This window comes from Mustela lutreola, chromosome 2 (genome assembly GCF_030435805.1).
Source record: "Mustela lutreola isolate mMusLut2 chromosome 2, mMusLut2.pri, whole genome shotgun sequence".
Lineage (NCBI taxonomy): Eukaryota > Metazoa > Chordata > Mammalia > Carnivora > Mustelidae > Mustela > Mustela lutreola.
In genome coordinates, this window is record NC_081291.1 from 59,027,947 (window position 1) to 59,050,819 (window position 22,873).

General features: G+C 52.3%; 1 protein-coding gene across 1 annotated transcript; it reads right to left on the minus strand.

Moving 5' to 3' along the window:
* Window positions 1-242: 242 nt before the first annotated feature.
* On the minus strand, window positions 243-22,131 carry MCM2 (minichromosome maintenance complex component 2). The gene is made up of 16 exons (XM_059161921.1): window positions 22,027-22,131; window positions 20,840-21,069; window positions 17,394-17,569; window positions 16,998-17,258; window positions 16,008-16,227; window positions 15,591-15,798; window positions 13,409-13,543; window positions 12,909-13,100; window positions 6,571-6,664; window positions 5,527-5,777; window positions 5,287-5,413; window positions 4,603-4,715; window positions 3,461-3,709; window positions 1,904-2,086; window positions 1,549-1,704; window positions 243-1,135 (listed from the first exon to the last, which is right to left on the minus strand). The coding sequence occupies exons 1-16, from the start codon at window positions 22,030-22,032 to the stop codon at window positions 1,025-1,027; spliced, it is 2,712 nt and encodes a 903-aa protein (XP_059017904.1). The 5' UTR covers window positions 22,033-22,131; the 3' UTR covers window positions 243-1,024.
* Between the last annotated feature and the right edge of the window lie 742 nt (window positions 22,132-22,873).

Consider the following 22,873-nt stretch of genomic DNA (forward strand, 5'->3'; position numbering starts at 1 on the left):
TGTACAAGTCTGTTCTCTGGTTCTTGTGGATTCCACAGAAGTCACAGAGGCAGCAACTGCCAACTGAATTCCCTAGGAAAAGCAACACCATTTTGGCTTTTTGCACATCCACAAATAAGACAGCTCTTACAGCCCAATCTACCTCCAACAAACACCAAAAACGAAAAATGGGAAAGGTCTTCAAGGAGAGTGCAGGAAAGCCCGCGTGATAACACGAAGACACAATTCAGACTAACAGCCACCACTGTTTAGATTTTATTTTATTAAAAATAAAAACTACAGAAACAAAATTGAATGTACAATGAGAGAATGGGGACTGACTAGTAAAAGAAAACCAATGAGCACAGCAATGGTGACCACCAGTCCTGGCTAGGCACAACTGGTATCAGGGACAAGCCTCATTCCTACCTCCCAACCCAAGCAATCCCTGGCCCCAGGGGGGAAGCTGGGGGCTGGGGAAGGGGCCATGTCACACGTTGTATGCTCTTCTGCCCACATTTTCTCTACTCACAGAAGCCCAGAGAAACCTGTGGGACAGAGTTCAAGAACACACTACAAATACCTTGAACTTGCTCTTTGGCCAAAGCATAGAAACATCCAGGACCAGAACTCACACCAAGAGGGCAACAAGTTCTCAGAATACCCTCATATGCTCGGTCATCTAAAATGGACTGCGGAACCCAAAATACAAGGGGCTCTGGTCTAAGGGACAAAGCAGAGACCAAGCTCCCATAGGCGGTGGGCTGCCAAGAACGTGACAGAGGGACACTGGAAGAGTGTGCTCACATAGGACAGCATGAAGGGCAGGGAGTGGAGCCATAGAAACAAAGGGCCTCATTCCCAGCCCTGCCTGAGCCCAGGAAGCAGTGGTGGGAGCTGAGTGGTTCAGCCGCAGGGCTCCATACACCCTCTGGGGCTCCATACACCCTCTGGGGTCCCTTAGTGGTCAGCTGTTGTACGCCTGAGAGCGGGTGAAGTCGGCCCCGCCAGGATCTCAGCGAGCTGCTGTGGATGGCCCCAAGCCTCAGAACTGCTGAAGGATCACTTTCCGTTTCAGGTCATGGCTGAACCTGTTCATCCTGAAGAGTTCACTGTCATAAAAAGCAGACAGGTTGTGGATGTTGATCTGACGAGCCTAAAAAGAGAAAACATCAAGAGAGCCATGAAATGAGCTCTAGCCGGTCCGCAGCAAAGCCTATGGTGCTGGTGCATGTCTGAAGGCCATCCCTGGCGGGGGTAAACTGAGTCGGGGTCTGGAGGCAGACACGAGGCTTGAAATCTTAGCTCTGCCACTGCCTGTAAACGTGGACAAGCTCTGTCCTCAGTTGCCGTGTGTCTATCTCCTCTGTGAGACGGGATGGCAGTAACAGGGCTCACCACGGTCAAGTATAACTACACAGAACGGGGCTCGGTACATCACGAACATTTAAGGAATCGCTCCCATCCGAGGCCTGCCTGCTTTACCATGCAGCAAGGACTTACCACCCCGAGGGATGCCAGACAGCTAGCTCCCCAGGAAGCAGCCCTCCCTCCCAGCTGTGCCCCTACCTTGTCTACCAAGTCCTTCTCAGGCACTTCGATAGTGTCCTGCTGGGCCCCGAAGCGGTTGCGCTGGTATGTCACCTGTTCTGCCACTAACTGCTTCAGTATGAAGAGCAGCAGCTCGTTGTTATCACGCCGGAATGAAAGGTAGCGGGCAAAAGTCTGCAGAGGACAGCCGAAGTCAAGCGACGCTCTTCCTCACTAGGACCCTCCAGGCTACCAGAGGATGACCAGTCCCCACCACGGCTCACCCCGCGACTGGCCCGAGCAGCCAGGTAGGACAGCAGAGACCAGATCCAGAGCCTCAAGATGCCCACCATGGCTGCCATGCCCCCAGTCCCTCGCCAAGGCTCCCACCCACCTTCCGCATGCTGCGCATGACGCTGAACTTCTGCGTGTCGATGAAGCTCTCCAGCATCACGCGGATGGCCATGCTGACGTCATCCTCAATCACGTAGTCCCGCAGGTGGATGCGTGCGTGGGCTTCTGCCATGCGGATCATGGACTCAATGTGCCGCACGGTGATGGGGATGCTGCCTGTGGCCTGGGGGAAGGACGGTGTCAGGGCTCCTCAGGCCAGAGACAGAGGCAAGGAAAACAGAAGTAGCGCTACCAGCGGCTCCTACATAGGCGACACGCTCGGGGCCTGGCGCCATCCCTCCTGCACCTTCCCTCCCACCGCTCACTGTGTGCATCCCGGAGTCCGAGAGGCCTGTGACCAGTTGTGCTCGTTTCTTTTTTCTTTTTTTTTTTTAAAGATTTTATTTATTTATTTGACAGAGAGAGATCACAAGTAGGCAGAGAGGCAGGCAGAGAGAGAGAGAGAGGGAAGCAGGCTCCCTGCTGAGCAGAGAGCCCGATGCGGGACTCGATCCCAGGACCCTGAGATCATGACCTGAGCTGAAGGCAGCAGCTTAACCCACTGAGCCACCCAGGCGCCCAGTTGTGCTTGTTTCTATCTCATGTGAGTGCTGCACATACTGTGCGACGTGTGCAGAAAAAAAGCTGTTTGTAAAAAAAGTAAGCCAAATGCTCTCCAAGGACCTCATGAAGTTGAAAGGTTAAAAAAAAAAAATCGAACAAATGAATAAAAAAAACAAAGAAGCTGCTCTCTTGGTTAGGTAGGTGAGACCTACCAATCCACAAGAATTCTGCAATCCAAGGGCACTTGGGTGGCTCAGTCGGGTAAGTGGCCCACTCCTGATTTCAGCTCAGGTCATGATCTCAGGGTCATGAGATCGAGCCCCATGTCAGGGAGTCTGTACTCCTGTACTCTCCCTCTGCCCCTCCCCTCACTCACCCAAGCTCTCTCTCTCTCTGAAATAAACAAATAAATCTTTAAAGAAAAAAAAAAAAAGGGTTCTGCATTCCAGTGGCATGCTAGCTGCTATTATTAAATTTCACTCCACGACAAAAGAACGCATAAGCGGGGCACCTGGGTGGCTCAGTGTGTTGAGCCTCTGCCTTCAGCTCAGGTCATGATCTCAGGGTCCTGGGATCGAGCCCTGCATCGGGCTCTCTGCTCAGTGAGGAGTCTGCTTCCCTGCCTCTCTGCCTACTTGTGAGCTCTGTTTGTCAAATAAATAAATAAAATCTTAAAAACAAAAACAAAACAAAAAAACAACAAAAAAAGAATGCATACTTCTTCAGACCACCTGTTTAGGTGGTGAGATTCACAAAGTTAGCACAGAACCTAACCAGTGGCCAACGCTCCGGAGACCTTGGCCCCATACCCAGACAGACAAATGCACGTACATCTACATTCCATCTGAAACAAAGTGGTCAAGGTATCCATGTTATCATTTTGGACAGGCATTCTAGCTCTAGTGCTTCTTCGATAAATGGACCACACAGCTAAAGAAGCTTCTGCTGAGTTCCCCACTGCGCGTGCCCTGCCCCACTCCCCTAGGGTCCTCACCATGGACTCTTTCCTCAAGTCACTGTACATCTTGGCCACCTTGTCCTGGTCCATCTGGTTGAGCTTCGGGTGGACCCTCTCCTTGGCATAGATGATGTACTTTTTCAGGACCTCCTGCGGCAGGGGCTCCACACCGTATGTGTTGGGCATGGTGGGCTCCTGGGTGCCACTGCCACCCAGCCCCTCCTCCTTGTTGCTGGGGTGGTGTCTGACATGGCTGCCAACCACAAAGCGGGCCAGCATCTCATCCTAAGACAAGACAGATGAGGGCACGTTGCAGGGTGAGTCTTGTGACCCGGCATGGAGAAAGCCGGCTCGCTGGAAGGAGTGGAAGCTGCAGGTGCCAGAGGAGAACATTCTCGCAACAGCACCATCTGATGTCTACTACGTGCCAGGCAGCAGAGGGTGCGGGGGGAGGTCACCGCTGCACATGACAAAGCTCAAGCTTGCCTCTCAGGGAGAGCAGAGGGGACAGGCGCAGTTTTCCCAATAGCCACAGAGAGGAATGTACCCAGGAGGGAGGGCCCGAGGAGACCCCTCCAGCCGAGGCTGCCAGAGCGCCTCAGCCAGTCAGCAATCTAGGAGGAACTTCCGGGAAGAGAAAAGAGTATGATGACAAGCCGAGGCCCAGCAGCTGTGGCCAGGGTGGGTGAAATGAAGGGAACAAGGAGGAGAGACAGGCCCAGGAGGCCTCTTGGGGCCCAGGGCATTCTCTGCTGGTTACAATGGAAGCTGCCAGCAAGTGGAAAAAAGGCATTAATTCACCTTCTGTGTTTCAGAAGACAGGCTGGCCTCCAACTGGAGAAGACCTTAAACGGGTGTAGGAGTGGAAGGCAACATCCCGACTGCAATACTCTGGGTCAGAGCAAGAGAAGCCAAGGACTCAGCTGCAGCAGGGATGCAGTGAGAGGCAGATGGGAGCCCACGGTCGGGCCAGCAGGGCCCAGTGGCAGACAGTGGGCGATGCCAGAGGGCAGCAGACACGGGCCAGTGAGGGAAAGAGAAACCAAGGCTGACTTTCGGTCAAACGCCACCATCTGAGCAGCATCCCTATCTCCGCGCCTGACACGACCCAGGCCCTCACACCTTACTTAAGGTTCCTGGAACTCACTGCATGAGGCCCGGGACATGGGGTGGTGTACCTGGACTGGGTCCACCGTGTCCCTCACCACACACAGGACGTCGAAGCGGGAAATGATAGGCTCTGTGAGGTCCACATTTTCTGAGAAGGTAAGCGAGGGGTCATAGCGGCCTCCTGCAACACAAAGGCACCTGTCCATCAGGGTGCACGCTCCCTCGACCTGCTCTTCTTCTGAGCACAAAGTTCTCGCCAATCTCACGCTGCTTCAGCAACAGGAGAGGAAGATGACTTTGGGAAAGGAAGGCTTAGTGCCTGCTATCTGCCAGGTATTCTCGACAAGACATGGGAAACGGCTTTCCTGGAGCACTGGCCTGAAACAGCCTTGAGACTAAAAGTCTAATCAACTCCCAGCAGGAAAAACCAAGAATAAGGTGGACAAGGTACCAGTCTCTCTGTCCACACATGCTGGCTGGGATCAACAACGAACTGAGACAACGCACTGGATTTTTCTCTTGTCTTCTGAAGAAAATGTTCAAGTGGTTCTGAGAACATGGTGCAACAAAAGACCCCAAGTCTTGCTTCTGTGCGCCCCTAGCAAGAACCATGGGAGAGAAAAAGGTTTTCTGGTGTTCAGTTCCTTCCTCAGATGTCAGGACTGGCCAAGGGACACTGTGAGCTTCTATTCCCTGAGGAGAGGCCTCCCTGTGGCACACCCCTACCCCCACGGCTGTCGTGCCTGGCGTACCTATGGGGTTGGCCGCAGCGATGATGGTGCAGCGAGCCTGGAGGGAAGTGACGATGCCGGCCTTGGAAATGGAGATGCTCTGCTGCTCCATGGCCTCGTGAATGCTGGTTCTGTCCTGGTCATTCATCTACAGGAGGTTCAAATGCATGATGCTTGGCCCCAACAGCTATCCCACTATACCTGTTTCCCCTACTAAGGACTAAGCCAACACATCCCGAATCCTATAGCCTAAGGACCCACCTTGTCGAATTCATCGATGAGACACACTCCTCTGTCAGCCAAAACCAGGGCTCCTGCCTCCAACGTCCATTCCCTGCTGACGGGGTGCCGCTGGACATACGCCGTGAGGCCCACAGCCGAAGCCCCCTGCCCAGTGGTGAAGATGGCTCGGCTAGAAACTTTCTCAATGTATTTCAGGAACTGAGACTTGGCTGTGCCGGGATCTCCACACAAGAGCACATTGATGTCACCTCGCACCTTGTGTTTACCCCCTGGAGAAGGCAAGGCCGGAAGTGGGGATGAAAGGGAGGGTGGGGTGCAAGACATAGCCGGGTTATTCCTAATTTCTCAGGCTGCTTATGCTGAGGGCAAAACATACTCTTCTAGAAAGGGATACAAGGCCCTAGGATGAGCAATCCCACTGCCGAGAACCAAACCCAGAGTGATGGGGGCACAGGGCAGCAAGCATAAAGATGCCCCTAGTAAAGACTGATCTCCAGCGAGACGAACAGCTATGTACATTGTGCTATGGGGACCTTGATACGGTTGCTTAGGAGAATGAATCTGCTCAGTACACGCCAATGCAGAAAGGACGCCCCACACAAGCTCATGGGCAGGGAGAGGTAAGCTGCGCACTTTCCACAGTCACTTAACGCAGGCACAGGAAACACTGTGCTTATAAGCAGAAACGTATGCACACCACGGAACTGTGTCATTGTGTAAGTACATGTGTAAGTCTTTGTGAATGGCCACACAAAGGTCCACGAGTGACCTGCCAGGAGGGGACTGGACTAGAAATGGTGGTCAGTGGGGACCTCCACCTTTCTGTGGCTTCTGACAATTTAAGAGGGTGTAATTACCTCTACATATTAACATATTATTTTTATAGCTAAAACAGCCCAAGGTGCCACAGCCATGGGCTGGCTACGCTCTCCCTACAACGACTGAACCACATGTGGTCTGGCCATCTGCTAACTTGTACTTTCTCCCCAGGCACCCAGTGTCCTGTCTTGTCTGATTCCTGCAACACTGAGGAAGGGGAGGGTGGTGCCCAATGCCGCTCACCTGGATTTTTGGGCTCCCCTCCAAACAGAGCCAGCGCCAGGCCTCTCTTGATGTCTTCGTGCCCATAGATGGAAGGAGCAATACTGGCAAAAATCTGCAAGGGAGGAAGAGCCAGTGAGAAGAGGTGCCTCTGCTCTGAGTCTGGGCCAACCCCCCCGTCAACACACACACACATGGTATGCTCCCCCACCTGCTCCAATCTTAGCGAACAGGGATGTCTCCAGCCCCACAGTGCACACACCACAGCTGCCAAAGTCCCACCAGGCCCCAGCACTAAGCTCTGCCCTCTGACCTTGGGCCAGGCAATGAGTTGGCTCTTCCTGAGAATCACAGAACTTCACAGCCTGACAGAACCTCAGGTGGACCCCCTTTTTGGTCATACGTCAGAAAGGACTACCCTAAGGTAGCAGAAAGAAGGCCCAGGCCCACGAAACAGTGCAATGGTGGCTTTGACAACACAGATGCAGCAAGACCCCTCCCCTGGGCTCTGTGACTGCCTGAGCCTCGGTCTCCTCAGATGGGAGACAGGTATCACAAGCCAATTCAAAGGACTGGGTGGGCCCCAAGTGAGAGGTTTACACAAGCACCTGGCTCATGGCTATGCTGTGGTAGCCAAACGTGATAAATATAGAACATTCAGGCAATGGGCCCATTGGGAAGTCGTCATTTCAACTGGTAAGTTACGGAGACATCTACTTGTGCCTGAGAGAAAAAGACAGGGCAGGGAAGAGGAAAAAAGAGAATCTCAAAATCTGCGTGGTTTTTAAAGACAGAACCAGCGAAGACAAAGAAATGTCCTGCCAGTAGGAAGCAGCTTCCATCTCCACCTGCACGCTTTTACTGTTCTCAACCTTTCTGCCACCTGCACGGAGGGGCTCCATAGAAGCACTGCGTGCACCTCCTTTCCCCCTTACAGGTCACGCTGAGGTGGCTTGTAATGCAGCAGGCCTCGGGGGAAAGGGAGTCTGGAAGCAGGAAAGTCAGTGCTGAAATTCAAGAGGGTGCCCACCCACCCCCACACTGTATTGGATCTGGTTGTCCCACCTGCCCAGTAGGCAGAGGGAAGAACTGCTTCCTCGGGGCTCCCTGGAAGCATAAAGGTAGGTGGGAGACATCCAGTCCTTAGAGCTGGAGTCAGGGCTCAGCAGTTTATCCTGCGGACGGCCACTGGGCGCTGCTGCCAGGGGGGAGAGTGACCAGCAGGTCCTTCTGGAAAGAGAATCTGCCAGTACCACTGGTACTGAGCCAGGCATCCCTGTTGCTGTTACTTTATATAATAAGTCAGGGGTGGAAGTCAGTTTCCACTTGGACACTTTGGCTGGTTCTTTTCTTGGCCCTAACGTTTCCTACAAAACCTAGCCCAAGGGGAGGTAGGACTGCATTAATTGATGCCTGGAGATCGGGGCCTGATGCCCATAGAGGCTGGCCTCCCAAAACACTATTTCCCACGGAAAGAAAATTCTACTCCCCACGGGGCTATTAGGAGAAATGGCCAATCCCAGGTCTGGGGCAGGAAATGGGCAAAAAGAACCCACAGTGTCTTATATAAAATAAAGAAGAAAGTATCAGAGACCCAGGGTCACACCAATAGGACTCAGGATGATGGGCTTCACGCTTGGCAACTAGCCAGGCATCACCTGGATGGTCACCGTAACGCCAAAGCTTTGATGACATTTAAGTCTGCTCATCTGTGATGACACTCAGTGGTCACCTCAGGAGAACCATTCGTGATTTTGAAAATTGGTCAGTGAAGGGAAAGGATCAAGCACGATCCTCCTTTTACTATAGGACCTCTATGTGAGCATAGTCCAGTAGTTAATAAAGCTAAGTTTCTCTATGTAGAAGCATTTCAAAAAATAAATGAAGGAGGATTTGGAGTTAGAAGACGGTCATTTCACAAGCCCTAATAAATATGAGTGGGTTTGGCCAAGGATCATCAGCAGCGGCTAAAATCACAAGGAAACAAGGAGATGTGAGGTGACGTGTGGGAACACAGACCACTGGCCCATCTCGCCATGGAGCCCACCTAAAAAGAAATCAGCCTGGAGACTGATTAAGCGTGTGCGTCACGGTGACAATTCACAGAAAAACAGGAAGCCCAGGGACATGTTCGACAAAGCCCTCATCAGCACCATCCACACCGAAAATCTCAACGGGACAAACGACCTATGTTCTTCCACAAAAAAAGAGGAGAGGGAGAGAGGACCTGAAGACAGACTGAAGAGGCAGATCGGTTGGTCCCAATATGTGGGCCTTCCTTGGACACGGACACCAAGAGACTTTTAAAGAAAGAAAGAAGTAGGATAATCAGGGAAACGTGGCCACCAACGAAATACTTGCTACCACGGAACCGCGAACATTTTTAAAGTGTGGCTGCAGTGCTGTGGTTCGGTGTAACAGGGAGAGCCCATTAGAGATCCACAGTTGCAGGTCAGATGCCACATGGGCAACTGTCTACAGTCGTTGAGGGGACTGGGCACGAGTAGATAGGACACAGGGGTGGTCCGACTCCAGCCACAGGTGGAGCCAGGGGTAGGACACGTGGGGTTCACTGTAACCACTCCATGCGTATGTCTGCGAGTGTCTGTAATAAAGTTTTGATGTTCAGACCAGGACTCATGCTTAGGTGGTCACAGAACTCACACACTCAAGCCCCCCCACCCCGCCGCCCCCAACACACACACATACACACACATCCTTCCTGAGCTGCAGTAACAGGGAGAGGGAGCAGAGAGTAGTCACCAGAGCAAAGTCAGACCAGACTGCCTGGGTGGAGATCCCAGTTCTGTCATCAGCAGTTATGCTACATGGCGGCTTACTTAGCTGGGCCTCAGTTTATTCATCAATAAAATGGGCACCCAAGACACCTCCATTATAGGACCGTTACCATGGTTACTACCTAGAAATTACCTACACGGTGTCAAGTAGATACTCTGGGCTCAGTATGCAGGCCTCTTCCACTGTACCCCTACCTGTGCTGGGAATGTCGGGAGAGACAAGCCACCATGGATGTCTCATTCTCCTGTATGTCTTGTGGGCGTGCAAGGGTGCCTGTCCCTGACCTCTCCTTACCCAGACCGATTCTCGAAGCTGTTCCTACAGCAGGCACCCCTGCAAGGGTGAGGTAATGTCTCTCTCCAGGACCAAGAGCAGCAGGCTCCCTTCCTGCCTGTCATGCACCAGCTGCCCAAGCTCAGCTCCCTTCCTGTAAATCACCCACTGCATCCAAACAGGCATCCTTAGAGTCTGGAGGACAAGGAGGCCACCACGCTAAAGCTCATGCTGCCTGTTGCCGACCAGGTGGTCCGAGAGAGTAACAGGCGAAGGTACCCCCTAGGAAGAAAGGAAAAGTCAGGGGTTCCTGCGTGGCTCAGTCGGTTAAGCATCTGCCTTTGGCTTAAGTTGTGATACCAGGGTCCTGGGATCAGGCCCCACGTCGGGCTCCCTGCTCAGTGGGGAGTCTGCTTCTCCCTCTGCCACTGTTCCCCCACGTGCTCTCTCCATCTCAAATAAACAAAATCTTTTTAAAAAAAAAAAGGTAAACTCAAGCCCAGACCTACCAAGAAATGACACACCTGCCGTGAAGTACTCCACTTAACCCCCATAATGATCCGGGTTCCCCCACATCAAAAAGGAGGAAATAAACCAAGGCTCTTGTCACTCTGTCTGTTCCTAAGTGAGAGAGGCAGGACATGACCCCATATTCCTCTGAATCTGGAGCCCATGCTCTTTAATTCTCAGCACGCACTGCCTTATCCCCCAGCTCAGAACAGCCTGCCACGAAGGGAGGCCAGGTTCCCACCTGCATAGCCACTGGGACAAGACAATGCACACGAAATGTCTACTGTGCCCCAGAGCTATTTTTAATCCTCCTATGGTCCTTAAAGTTTTTAACGTCCACTGTCCTGGCCGGCACGCCCATCCAGTGTTTGTACCAGTAGTTTAGACTTTGTACTGACGTGCAATAACTAGCCGCTTAGCGCAGCATTCGTGCACACATGTCCATGTAACCCTTGTGACAGCTCAACCCAGGGGTACCGCCTACCCTCAGCTCATCCGTAGAGTACCTAAACCTCACCTGATCAAACTGAGGATCAAGCCAAAAGCTAAACCCAAGGAGTCTGGCTCCAGACTGATTATCCTTTAAAATCTAAGTGCTAGGCAGGGAGTGCACTTACCCCTTTATGATTTCTACCTGTCAGTGGCCAGGGCCCACAAAAACCAAATGGACAGGAAGGCAAGCTGAGTTCATCAGGCTGCAGAGGAGGGAGCAGGGGGTGGCGAGGACAGATGGCAGGGAGCATGTCCTGTCGGCAAGGGCAGCTGCCCTCAGCTCTCCCATCAGTCATCACTAGACAGAAACAAAGACCTAGCAATGGCAGATGCTTGGATGGTCACAAACCAGGGCTTCCAGATTTTTTTGTGGCATCTCGATGCCTAGAGGATAATAATTTCTTCAAAAATAAAAGCAAACCAAAAGAAAAGGAAACACAGAACCACCCACCAACCCAACAAAACCCATCAGCAAGCCGTAGATGGCCCACAGGCCACCAAATTGCAAACCTGAGGCTTAAATAGCTCAAATGAGCCTCCTCATGACAACACTCTCCTCCTCTCAGTTTGTCCCCAAAACTACCGAGTATGGTTCCTGTCTTTGTCCAAGTTCTTAGTGAAAATACCCACCCTGAGAGTGGTCTAAAGGGGTCAGTACAGATCAACCCTCCCTGGTATCACACAGCCTTCCTTCCTTGATGAGGCTTAGAAAAGTGTCCCACAGAGATCTCATCCTCTCTAGAAGGATCCCCTCTAGATCCTTCTAAAGGATTTATTTTATTTATTTGACAGAGAGTGAGAGATCGCAAGTAGGCAGAGAGGCAGAGAGAGAAAGAGGGAGAAGCAGGCTCCCTGCTGAGCAGAAAGCCCAGTGCAGGGCTTGATCCCAGGACCCAGAGATCATGACCTGAGCCAAAGGCAGACGATTAACCCACTGAGCCACCCAGGTGCCCCAGGATCTCTGTTTAGAAGTCACCATCTCCAACCCTGATGGGATCATGGTATAAGTGTGCAAGTGTAACTGAACTTGGAACAGTCACTACCATGATGCCGGGACATGCCTGCCTGGCACAGTCAGCTTCATGGACAAGGAGGCAGACAAAATAGCAGCTATCAGAAATGTGGCAGAGCCTTCTATGTTAGGGCCGCTGGGGGCAGTTCTGAAGTCCAGGGCACAAGGCACACATAGGGCCTGCCCTGTCCAAAGCCTTAAGTCAAGCACACCCCACCTCCCACACTCTATCTGCCACCGTTCCTGTCTCCTCAACAGAGTGGGAGAGCAGTGGCTGAGAACTGAAGCAGAGGTAAAGAGGGTACTAGCAGAATGTTCTAGAAACACACTGCTCCTTTAGCAGCTCTGGCGCACGTGCACACAACTGACACACATCAGGTCATAGGCAGCGAGGCCCGGATCACCAGCCCTGGAGAAACTGGCTCAAATACCGGTGAGGGGTCCAAAATCATGTGCATTGTGTTAGTACTAATTTTCCTCTGGGAAGAACAGGAAGCAAAGAATCACGGGCTGTGGCTGTCTTCCCATGTTACTGATCCCATGAAAAGACTTTACTATTGGGGATCCTAATTCACTATAAGCCCCAGGAAGGGAAGGACTGTGTCTGACTTCCACCACGATGCTAGAACACCCTATGAGGTATTCAAGGACTGAGTTCGCTGGCACAATGAAGTTCTTGTCATCCCAAGGCTGGGGAAGCCCCTAGTTCTCCTGCTGAAACCCCAAATCTCAGTGGCCCAGGTGGAGGTGACAAAGGTGAGTACACCAGATGTGGCCCCGCCCTCAAGGGAATGATCATCAAGTCAGACGTAGCCCCTGCCGAGTCACCTGAACTGAGGCTCTGGCTCTTTAATCCCTAGCTCTCCAACCTTTGGCAAAAACATCTACTATTACAAAAACCCAAAAGCCTAAAACCCCCTTGGGGTAGAGTTCCTCCTGGAGAAACCAGTGTCGCGGTAGGAGTCTGACACCAAGGGACACACTCACGAGACGAATTATTCCTAATGCTCTGTCCGTTTCAGCTCTGAGCCTGGGCTCGACCCAACCCACTGATGTCTCATCACAGCCCCATCCCATTGAGGGGTCGGTACCCGAATCCAGCACTTCAGCTCCTCCCCCAAAGCACAGGCACCCCCTGGTCAAGGCACGGTTACCGAGCTGATGCCAGGAAGGGATAGAATGGACAGAGCCCAGATCCTAGGACCCGGGAATCAGCACCATGTTCTGGGGCCTCCTCTGGGAGCATGACAACACTGCCCGGACTTCCACCTGCCTTCTCCCCGATCTGCTGGTCCTTGGAGAGGCTAGTGATCATCTTCACGTCTTCATCTGTCAGTTCCCCCACGGCGACCTTGTTGTCCTTCTTGGCTACATGGTTGGCCAAGATGACAGTGGCAAAGACGGGGAAGCCATTGGCCGTGTTGAGGGAGCCATCGTAGTTATTGTGGTAGATGCCAGTCAGCTCCTGAGAGAGGGAGACAACCCAGAGGGCCAGTCCAGGGTTAGGCTCAGGGGCAAGGTCCTCTTCCCCGCTACCACCATCATCTGATTTCTCAATTCCTTCCTGCCAGACGAGATGAGTAACCCAGACCAAAGCAAAACTACTCCTCCCTACATTCCGACCCAAGAGGCAAGGCTCTTCTCCTCCCAGTGACCGGAGAACTGAACTCAGCCTACTCCTCCCGCGGCCAGCAACCCTTTCTGCACCACAGATGCTCATGCTGATGTCCTAAGCAACTCATCTCCCTCCAGGCCTGCTCCTGGGCCACTTACTATCTCATCTCCTGGCTTGCAGCTGTCCACCAGATCAGCAAGGAGGATGGCATCCTTGGAACGAGGCAGCCGACCGGCCGCCACTTTGCCAGGACTCTCCTGAATTCGGATGCGCTGGTAGTTCTGATAGATGGTCTGCGTGGGACAAACAGAAGGTCACAGGAACCTGTCTCTATATGGTTGACTTTGCACTCTTCTAAGCCCGGATTTGCTACGTCACCTGACCCTGGTCATGGCCCCATGAGTAAGGACAACGGACAGAATTCCGATCTCCATCAATGAACCAGAAAACGGAGAGCTGAAGCCAGCAGAGGATGAGACTGCTGTGACTGACACATGGACAGTCCCCATTCTCGCCTCTACCATTGTGGGTGCATTCTTACTGCTAGACAGTCACGCACCTGCTTGTAGCCGAGCGCTAGTGCATATGGATGCCAAAGCCACACTGCCTGAGTTCAAACCCTAGCTCCGTGGCTTCAGCTGTGTGATGCTGGGGAAGCGATGTCCCCACTCTATATCTTCTTTGCAGAATGAGAATGCTAACGCTCTAAGAGCAATCTCACAGTGAAGATTAAATCACGTCATACAGAGAAGCCTGGGGGGCTTAGTTAAGCATCTGCCTTTGGTTCAGGCCACGATCTTAGGGTCCTGGGCGTGAGCCCCACATGGGGCTCCATGCATGGCAGACAGTTTGCACCCCCGACCTCCACTCATGCATGCTCTCTCTCAAGTAAATAAAATCTTAAAAAAAAAAAAAAAAAAAAGTCATGCCATACATCAAAAGCACTCAAATCAATGCCCAAGACAATGAGCTCCACCAAGTGTGGCCTCTGTGGCCAAACATTACATGGCAATGTCGTGCCGTGCAATTTAATTAATGTCCCTTATTTTATTCATAGTCTAGAGGAGAGACCACATAATGCAGCAGTTAAAAGCAGATGCTCTGGATCCAAATGCCAGAGCTCTAATCTTTTGGGCCTCTTTCTAGCTGGGTGACTTCAGGGTTAATAATGCCACTTGCCTCAAAAGGTATGAGAAAAACTGAACTATACATCACCCACCCACTAGGGGCCTTGCAAGTACTCCAGAAACTTGAGCTGTAGGTATTCCTCATGTAGAAGCAGAGCCTGAAACCCTGCTCCTGTGTCAGAGCTTTCTCAAGGAGCTTCCAGGGCAAGTGGATTCTTGAGGATGTGCAAAGCAGGCAGGGGAAGACTCTGGGCAAGGAGTCGGCTCATCCTCCTCAGGGCAAGGTGCACCTGAGCTTTTGAGCAGGTCTGTTTTCGGCTGTGGGCTGCCACAAGCAGGAACTCTCAGGAGCTTTCTGGTAAGAAGGTCCCAGCTAGGGCACTTCTCAGAAGTGCAGAGTGCTGGGAGCGTGGCAGCCAGCATTCACGGCCGCAAGGCAATAAAGGGGTCTGGGCAACCCCCAACCCCCCGCAGGTACTGCGATGACCCCAACTCTACAGAAGAAATCATTTAAACACAAAGGCAAATGGCCCAGCAGCTTTAAGCAGGGCCTCCTGAATCCAGTGCAGCAATGTCTTAGCTATGACCTAGAGCCCCCCACCGAGAGGCAGGTACCAGAAATGCCAAGGGAAAGCCCTATGGGAGGGATGGGAAAGCAGGTGCCTTACTAAGGATCTAGCTGAATGACAAGTGAGCCCAGTTTTGCCAGAGCTTCCCTGCCTTTTTTTTTTTTTTAAATAAAAACCATTAACTTCGACATTTTAAGCAAAATGGCCTCGTTTTAAAATATTGGCTCATGGGGCACCTGAGTGGCTCAGTGGCTTAAGCCTCTGCCTTCAGCTTAGGTATGATCTCAGGGTCCTGGGTTTGAGCCCCACATCAGGCTCTCTGCTCAACAGGGAGCCTGCTTCCCCCCAACCCCACCTCCTCTCTGCCTACTTGTGGTTCCTCTCTCTCTGTCAAACAAGTAAAATGTTAAAACAAAACAAAACAAAAAAACAAATTAAAAAAAAATATTGGCCCGAATTCTTGAAAAACAGCCCACAGGCCAAACTAAGCAGGCTGGCCAGGGAGCTCTGGTTCACCTGAGGGTGTGGCCAGCACAGAAGTCCACCTTGTTTCCCCTGGCTGCTGAGCTCATGCACCTGCCTTAGCCACGGGGCGGGACCAGGGTAGACAGGAAGGGCAGCCACTGGCGGGCGCGGCCTCTTACCTCCTCCATGTTGACTTCGAAAGGTCCCGCTGATTGGCACTCAGGGCAGGAGCCCGGCTTCACCTCCTGGTTCTGGGACTGACAGAAGGGCCCCAGCACGAAGTTACACTTGTTGCAGTTGTACTTGACCATGCTGAGCTGGGGCAGGACGCCCGTGCAGCTGGTCACCACACCACTGGTGCGGATCAGCTGGTTCAGGTGCAGTTGCCTGTGGAGACAGGAGGGCCCTTCAGAGGACTGGAGGCCAAAGCCTGACCCGTGGCCTCCAGAGATCAGCGTCTGACGTGAGGTGGGTCCAGGAAAACTTGGGAGACCGCCAGATCCACAGCACCACAGCTGGTCCAAGCCAGAGGGCCCGGTGGTGAGTGGGGGCTCCTTGGCCCCGGGGCCTCAGCTCCTGCCCAGCCCCCGGCTCACCTCAACGAGCGCAGTTCCTCTACTAGAGGCAGGTGGGAGATGCGCACGTGGATGTGGCTGGCGATACGGTCGTACTTTGGGTACATGGCCAGCACGACCTCCAGTGCAGCCTCGTCAAAGATCTGCAGCAGCTCTGCAGGCGCCTCTGGCAGGAAGTACGCCAGGACATGCTCCCGGGCCGCCAGGTCCTCGTAGTTCACCACCAGGCTCTCGCGGTTCTCTGCAGGAGGGAAGAGAGACTGAGCACAGAGCTTGGCAGGGGACATGGCAGATGACATCCCTCTCCCTGTGCAACGAGGCAGGCCTACCTGCCCCCTCCAATCCTTGACCTGGAGCTGGAAGCCCCAGCCCCAACTTTGAAGCCTGCCCTGCTTTAGCTGTGTGGCTCTGGCAGTAAGTGACACATCCTATGCCTCAACTTCCCAATCTGTAAAATGCAACACCGCACAATGTAGGAAGTCACACTACGTGAAACGATACATGCGGGGTGCCTCTCACAGAAGGGCCGCAAACTCAAAATGCCTAAAAGAGCCGAGGAGGAAACCCATGAATAAACCACATCAGATACGAGACAAAAAGGAGCGACATGGACAATAGCAGAAAGATTCACAAGCCTCTTTTTAAATGTAATTCCTGTCCCACAGAAATGTGCTATTTTCTACCTGAAGTAGTAATCCAGACTTTGACATTAAACCTGCCACATTTTAAGTACGTCAAACAATGCTTCTGTGGTCCCCGGATGTCGTTCCTGGATAGCACCATCCCTAGCACAGACATGCAGTGCTTTTTGTGTTTTGCCCGAGGACGGACATCTCGGGCTGCAGGTGCCACTTCCTGTCCAGCCATGGGCAAGGGGCCCAGTATTCCCTGCACTTCACATCTCGAGTCAACGTGCAGTTGAAGGCCCAAGGGAATGACCCCCCCCAGGGAAGAATCGGCAAGACGGACGGCAGCGAGTGGAGAGGCAGCGGGGACACACAGGAGCCGCACCTTTACACATGTCGCTGATGCGCTCCTTGAAGACGTTGTGGCCATGGCCATCCACATGGGTGCGTAGGAAGTTCTTAAAGCGGTGGTGGATCTCCAGGCGTGGGCCTGCCATGCTCACCCACTCACGCACAGAGTGGCCTTTGAGGTCCTCCAGGTTCTCGATGCTCTCGATCATGTCTTCATCCTCCTCGCCGTCCTCTGTGGCCCTCTCTACATGGCGTCGTTTCCGGGAGGGGCGCTCCTCATCCTCCTCATCACTGTCTGGGGGCCAAACGGATACCCTCCAGTGAAATTTTCCCACCACCTTCCATCTGCCTTCCCCAGAACTCCCTTTCCAGGGCCCCAAGGCTCTGGAAGCTTGGAGGTACCCTTGGAGGTACAGACATTGGAGCCTACCATACAGAAGCCCGCGGCGCATGCGGCCCAGGCCCCGGCCGGCCTCTCGGTCACGCTGCCGCATGGCCCGCTCTGCCGCCTCCCTCTGACTGGCTGTCAGCTCCTCCACATCCTCATCGTCCAGGGCCAGGCCCTCAGCCTCGTAGACGTCCAGTTCCGGGATGGCGCGATAGTCCCTGAGGGAGCCCCCAAACAGACCGTTAGTATAAAAAACAAAACAAAAGCCGCCCCAGGAACTGGGCCTGCTCCAGAAGACTCGGGAACCCCAGCCTGCCCAGGCCATAAGAGTCTCCAAGCTAGAAATACAAAAGGCTCCAAAAGGATCTCCAACAGAGACAAAGTGTGCTCTGTGCATACAATGGAGTATCACTCAGTCTTCAAAAGGAAGAAAGTCTGACTGTGGGCGAATCTTGAGGACAATGGATTCAGTGAACTAAGCCACACAAAGGACAAACACTGCAGGATTCAGCTTGGGGACATAAGAAAGTGCTGGAGATGGTTTCACAACAAGAGTAAACTCAACGCCCTCAAACTGGACACGTGAAGATGGTTAAGATGGTAAATTCTGTGTTATGTGTGTTTACCACCATAAAAACGGGGAGAGGGACCTCCAGACAGCTTTGAGCATCCAGTCAGAAATAGGAATTTGAGGAACCACAAAACCTTCAGGCAGAAAGGCCCTTCAGACAGCTGACCCCAACTTCCCAACAAATTCTCCCTGTACCCCCCACCCTCAAGACCATGCTGCCTCAAACCCCTTGAAGTACTAGGAAGGTTTTCTATTAACATCAGCCAAACCAGCCTCTCAGAAACGCCCGCCCACTCAATTAACCCTCTCAGCTACTCCAACACCTCTCCAAGGCCTCGTGGCCTCGTTTTCCACGATGTCCCTGGGCAGGTATGTGAAGGGGAATGCTGTCTGGACAAAGAACCCACTGAGAGCAAGGACAACTCTGGGAAGGAGACATCATTACTCTATCTGAAAGATGAGGAAAAATGAGGATGATAGGGCTTTTGCCAAGAGCCACTCAGCAGAGCTCGGTGTCAAAATGTGGTCCAACCACAACCTGCAGGCTCGTTCCCTAATACCACACTACCTCCCCAAGATGATCCTCTGGAATTCTCCAATTTTTCAGGGTAAATGGTGACTGGGGGGACAGGCTATTTTTTTTTTTTAAATAAATTCAGAATAAGTAATTCCATATTGTTGATGCCAGAAACAGATCCCACAGGAGCCAGGTAAATGCGTGGGCTGACTCATTTCTGAATTCTTAAACGCTCTCAGTTAAAAGGTATCTGTCTGACTCTTTAAGAAAATTTTGAGTCACATGAGATGTCCTCCATCCCCAGTGAAATTCTAATCAGTCCATAAAAAAATTAATAAATGGGGCACCTGGGTGGCTCAGTTGGTTAAGTGTCTGCCTTCGGCTTGGGTCATGATTCCAGGGTTCTGGGATCGAGCCCTCCATCGGGCTCCCTGTTCTGCAGAAAGCCTGCTTCTCCCTGTCCCAATCCCCCTGCTTGTGTTCCCTCTTTCGCTGTGTCAAATAAATAAAATCTTTAAAAAAATTAATAAATTAGGTTTTATCAAAATTTAAAAAAACTTCTGTGCCTCAAAAGACACCATTAAAAAAAAAGTGAAAAGAAAATATTTGCAAATCATGTATCTGGTAAAGGAACTGTACCCAGAATAAAATTTTAAAACCTCTTACAACTCGATAATAAAAAAAAAAAAAAAAAAAAAAAAAAAAAAAATCAAGCAATCCAATCATAAAATGTCCGAAAGATCTTAACAGACAGTTCTCCAAAGATATACAAATGGCCAATAAATACATAAAAAGATGTTCCACGTCATTAACCACCAGGGAAATGGAAACCAAAACCCCCATGAGACATGTCACATCACACCTACTGGGATAGCTATCACCAAAACCCAAAAAATAACAGGTGTCAGCAAGAAGTGGAGGAATTTGCAGCCTCATACACCACTTGTGGGAACATAAAATGGTGGCTCTCTTTCAGAAAACAGTCTAGGAGTTCCTCAGAATGTGAACTACAGAGTTAAAATACGAGCCAATGATCTCATCCCTAGATGTATGCTGAAGAGAATTCAAAACGTATGTTTGTCTAACACTTTGGAGCTGATTTGTCCAAAGGCTCCCGATTCCTTCTAGAGTGTGGGGTATATGGCACATCCACAATCACCTGGGTGATGATATTTAATGCAAAGACCCGAAAGGCCCAGGGAGCCCTTGCAAGTCTCTCCGGTGGCTCACAGAGATCACCATTGCTTCACAACCACCAACCCGCCTTGGACCGTGGGAAAGCCTGTACAGTATTCTCCTACACCCCACGTTTGGAACCCCAGAGTCAGAGTCAAAGAAGGCCCCAAAAGAGTGTCTTCATAAGGCTGTGGGGATTCAAACAATTCTACCAGTAGTATATCTACCAAATCCTGGTTATAAATATGGGGCAGAGCAGCAGAACTCTAACCTTGCTCCCTTGCATAGCCTACTCCATGACCTTACCACCGAGTCTCAAAACCTTTAATACGTGTTTGTATTTTATTTATTTATTTATTTTTAAAAAAGATTTTATTTATTTATTTGACAGACATGGATCACAAGTAGGCAGAGAGGCAGGCTGAAAGAGAGAGAGAAAGAAGCAGGCTCCCTACCGAGCAGAGAGCCCAATGTGGGACTCGATCCCAGGACCCTGGGATCATGACCTGAGCCAAAGACAGCGGCTTAACCCACTGAGCCACCCAGGCACCCCTGTATTTTTTTTTTTTAAGATTTTATTTATTTATTTGACAGGGCAGAGAGACCACAAGTAGTGAGAGAGGCAGGCAGAGAGAGGGGAGGAAGCAGGCTCCCCACTTAGCAGAGAGCCCTATGCGGGGTTCGATCCCAGGACCCTGGGATCATATCCTGAGCCGAAGGCAGAGGCTTTAACCCACTGAGCCACCCAGGCGCCCCTAAGTGTTTGTATTTTTATTAGTAAGTGTGAAACAATCTAACCCAGGGCCTGGTACAGATTAGGCATAATAAATGTTTGCTGAAATGCACTGAAATCTTGATTCACCAGCCTCCACCCCCAACATTGCTTTTAAGTTGCAATTGCACAATAACACTCAGCTGCTTGCTTCCTGTTCTTCCAAGTCAATCTCAGCATCCCTGATGTGGTCCAACACAGGAGAGACTCCATGCGTACCCCTCAGGGGACAGAGCCAAGGTTTACCCAGGACTATGTATTATACTGCAAGTTACTCAGGCCTATGTTATGGTTCCTTGGACCTGTTTGCCTCCCCCTAGGTCCTGCATCAAGGTGCACTCATAGGCAAGGATACAGATTCCTCTGCCTCCCCAGTACCCAAAGCAAGGTCACTGGACACACCATGGGTGCTCAGCAAAACTATCTGAATGTTCGGCCTTGCATGCAAATACCTCTCCATGCCATCTCCGATAAGCTCCTCTCCATCTTCTTCCTCTTCATCCAGGGGTCCCTCTGTACCTAGAAGTCCCTCAGACTCATCCTCAAAGGGGGGAAGATCACGGCCAGGGCTGGAGGTCAGGGCATCTGTGCGACGGGAACTTCGCCCGGGACTGGAGGTGAGAGGATCACTTCGAAGCCGCTGGGCTGGGCTGGAGGCCACTGTGAAGGACTCTGATGATTCCTGCAGGAGAGGACCGAGAAGGTGAGGGCTGACTTAACATCCTTTAAGGCAGCCCTCTCCACCTGCAACTCTGTCCCCTGACACTCCAAAGCCCTCCAGCCTCAGGACTTCGCATCTCAGGTTCCCTCTGCCTGGAATGCCCTCCTGTAAGCTCTGAGCCAATGGCTTCCCGACATACAGGAACCAGCTCAAATATCACTTACTCAAATACTCCAGGCACTGACATTTCCCAGTGTTTTCTCCATGACAAGTCACTAACAATACCTTATTTATCTGTGTACCTATCCCTCTACTCCTCCAGCCTTTCTCTCCTGTAAGCATGCCTTCCCACCCACAATATGCAAGCCACTGCAAAAGGAGACAAAACACGACAGTGACCAAAGCATAAGAGATCTGGAATGTACAGGCTGGTGGAGGGGAAAAACAATAAATAAAACAGAGGGACAAAAAACCACTACAATAATACGTGGCCGAAGATGCGGGGCCTTATCCATCTTGTATTAAACCCAGCGCCAAACACAGGGAGGGAGCCCCACAAACATTTGCGGAGTGAGTAAATGATAGTGGCCAAGTCGGCCACTGAGCGCGGGTTACGGAATTCGGGGCTCCCAGCTTGGAGGGCAGAGAAGAGGAGGCATTCCCCGAATCCCCGGGGATTCGAGCGGTTTGGGGGTCCGCAAGGGAGCAGTATGGGAGAAAAATCCGCTTCAAACCAGAGCCCAGGGACCCAACCCCATCTGGAGGCCCGATCCGGACGGGGCGGAATAGGGTGAGGGCCTGAGGACTAGAAGCGCGCAGCCCCTCGCCCCGGGTCCCGGCGCGCGCCCGGCCCGCCCACGCCCCCGGCCCCCGCGGACATGCAGACTCGCCAGGACCAGCCGCCGGCCCCCACCCCCGCCTGCGCCTCCGTCCCGCACCGCAGGCCCGCAGCCCGCCGGGGAAACCCCGCGCGCTCACCGCCATCGCAGCAGTACCACGCTCCCCGCCGGCACTCCAGCAACAACCAGTTTTCGCGCGAAAACCGGCTCACGTGACCCTCCGGAGCCCGGTAGGCGACTCAGGAAACACTGCGTCATGACGTCAGCCTCATCTGCGTGCCCGGGGGGCGGGCCAGAGGAGGAGGCCCCGCCCACGCCTCCCAGGATCCCCCGCCCCTCCCAGCCTTGGCGCGCGAGTCGGGGAACCACAGCGCGGCTTTGACCTCCAGCCAGGGGGCGGTGGGGACCAGCCTCGCCTGCTGCCGGCGTGACCTCGCTCGCCCTGTGGCCTTTTTACAGAGGAGGCAGCTGAGGCCTGTTTTCTGAGGTCTCATCAGCCGCAGGTCTCTTTTAACTACTCCGGAAGCTCTCAGGCTGAATTCTTAGAGCGCCCAAACAGCCCCAGGATTGTCGGCCACAGTTTGATATTCCAGTGGGAGCTGTTTTCACAGAGGAAAGCAGAGATGCAGAGGCGGTCCAGACAGAAAGAACGTCATTTGTAAAGATGGAGAGAGCCTGGCACAGCGGGGATCTCTGAGCAAGTCTGTAGTTTGGGTTAAACAGCTTGTGATGGAAATCTCTCAGGTTGCTCCTGGGTGGTGGTGGATTGACCCAAGCTGTGAGCTGTGGCGGCTGTTCTTTCTCCAACTACACCAGCACCTCAGGCTAGGGCAGGGCCCCTGGTGAGGAGGGTGGGGCTGGATGTCCGTCAGTCCCTGTACTTCTGTGCGGACCCAGCATCTCTGGATGGAATCCCGTGTAGGTGCGGGAGGGATCGTGAGCACTGGAAATATTCAAGAACATTTAGGAGATAGAATCTACTGGCG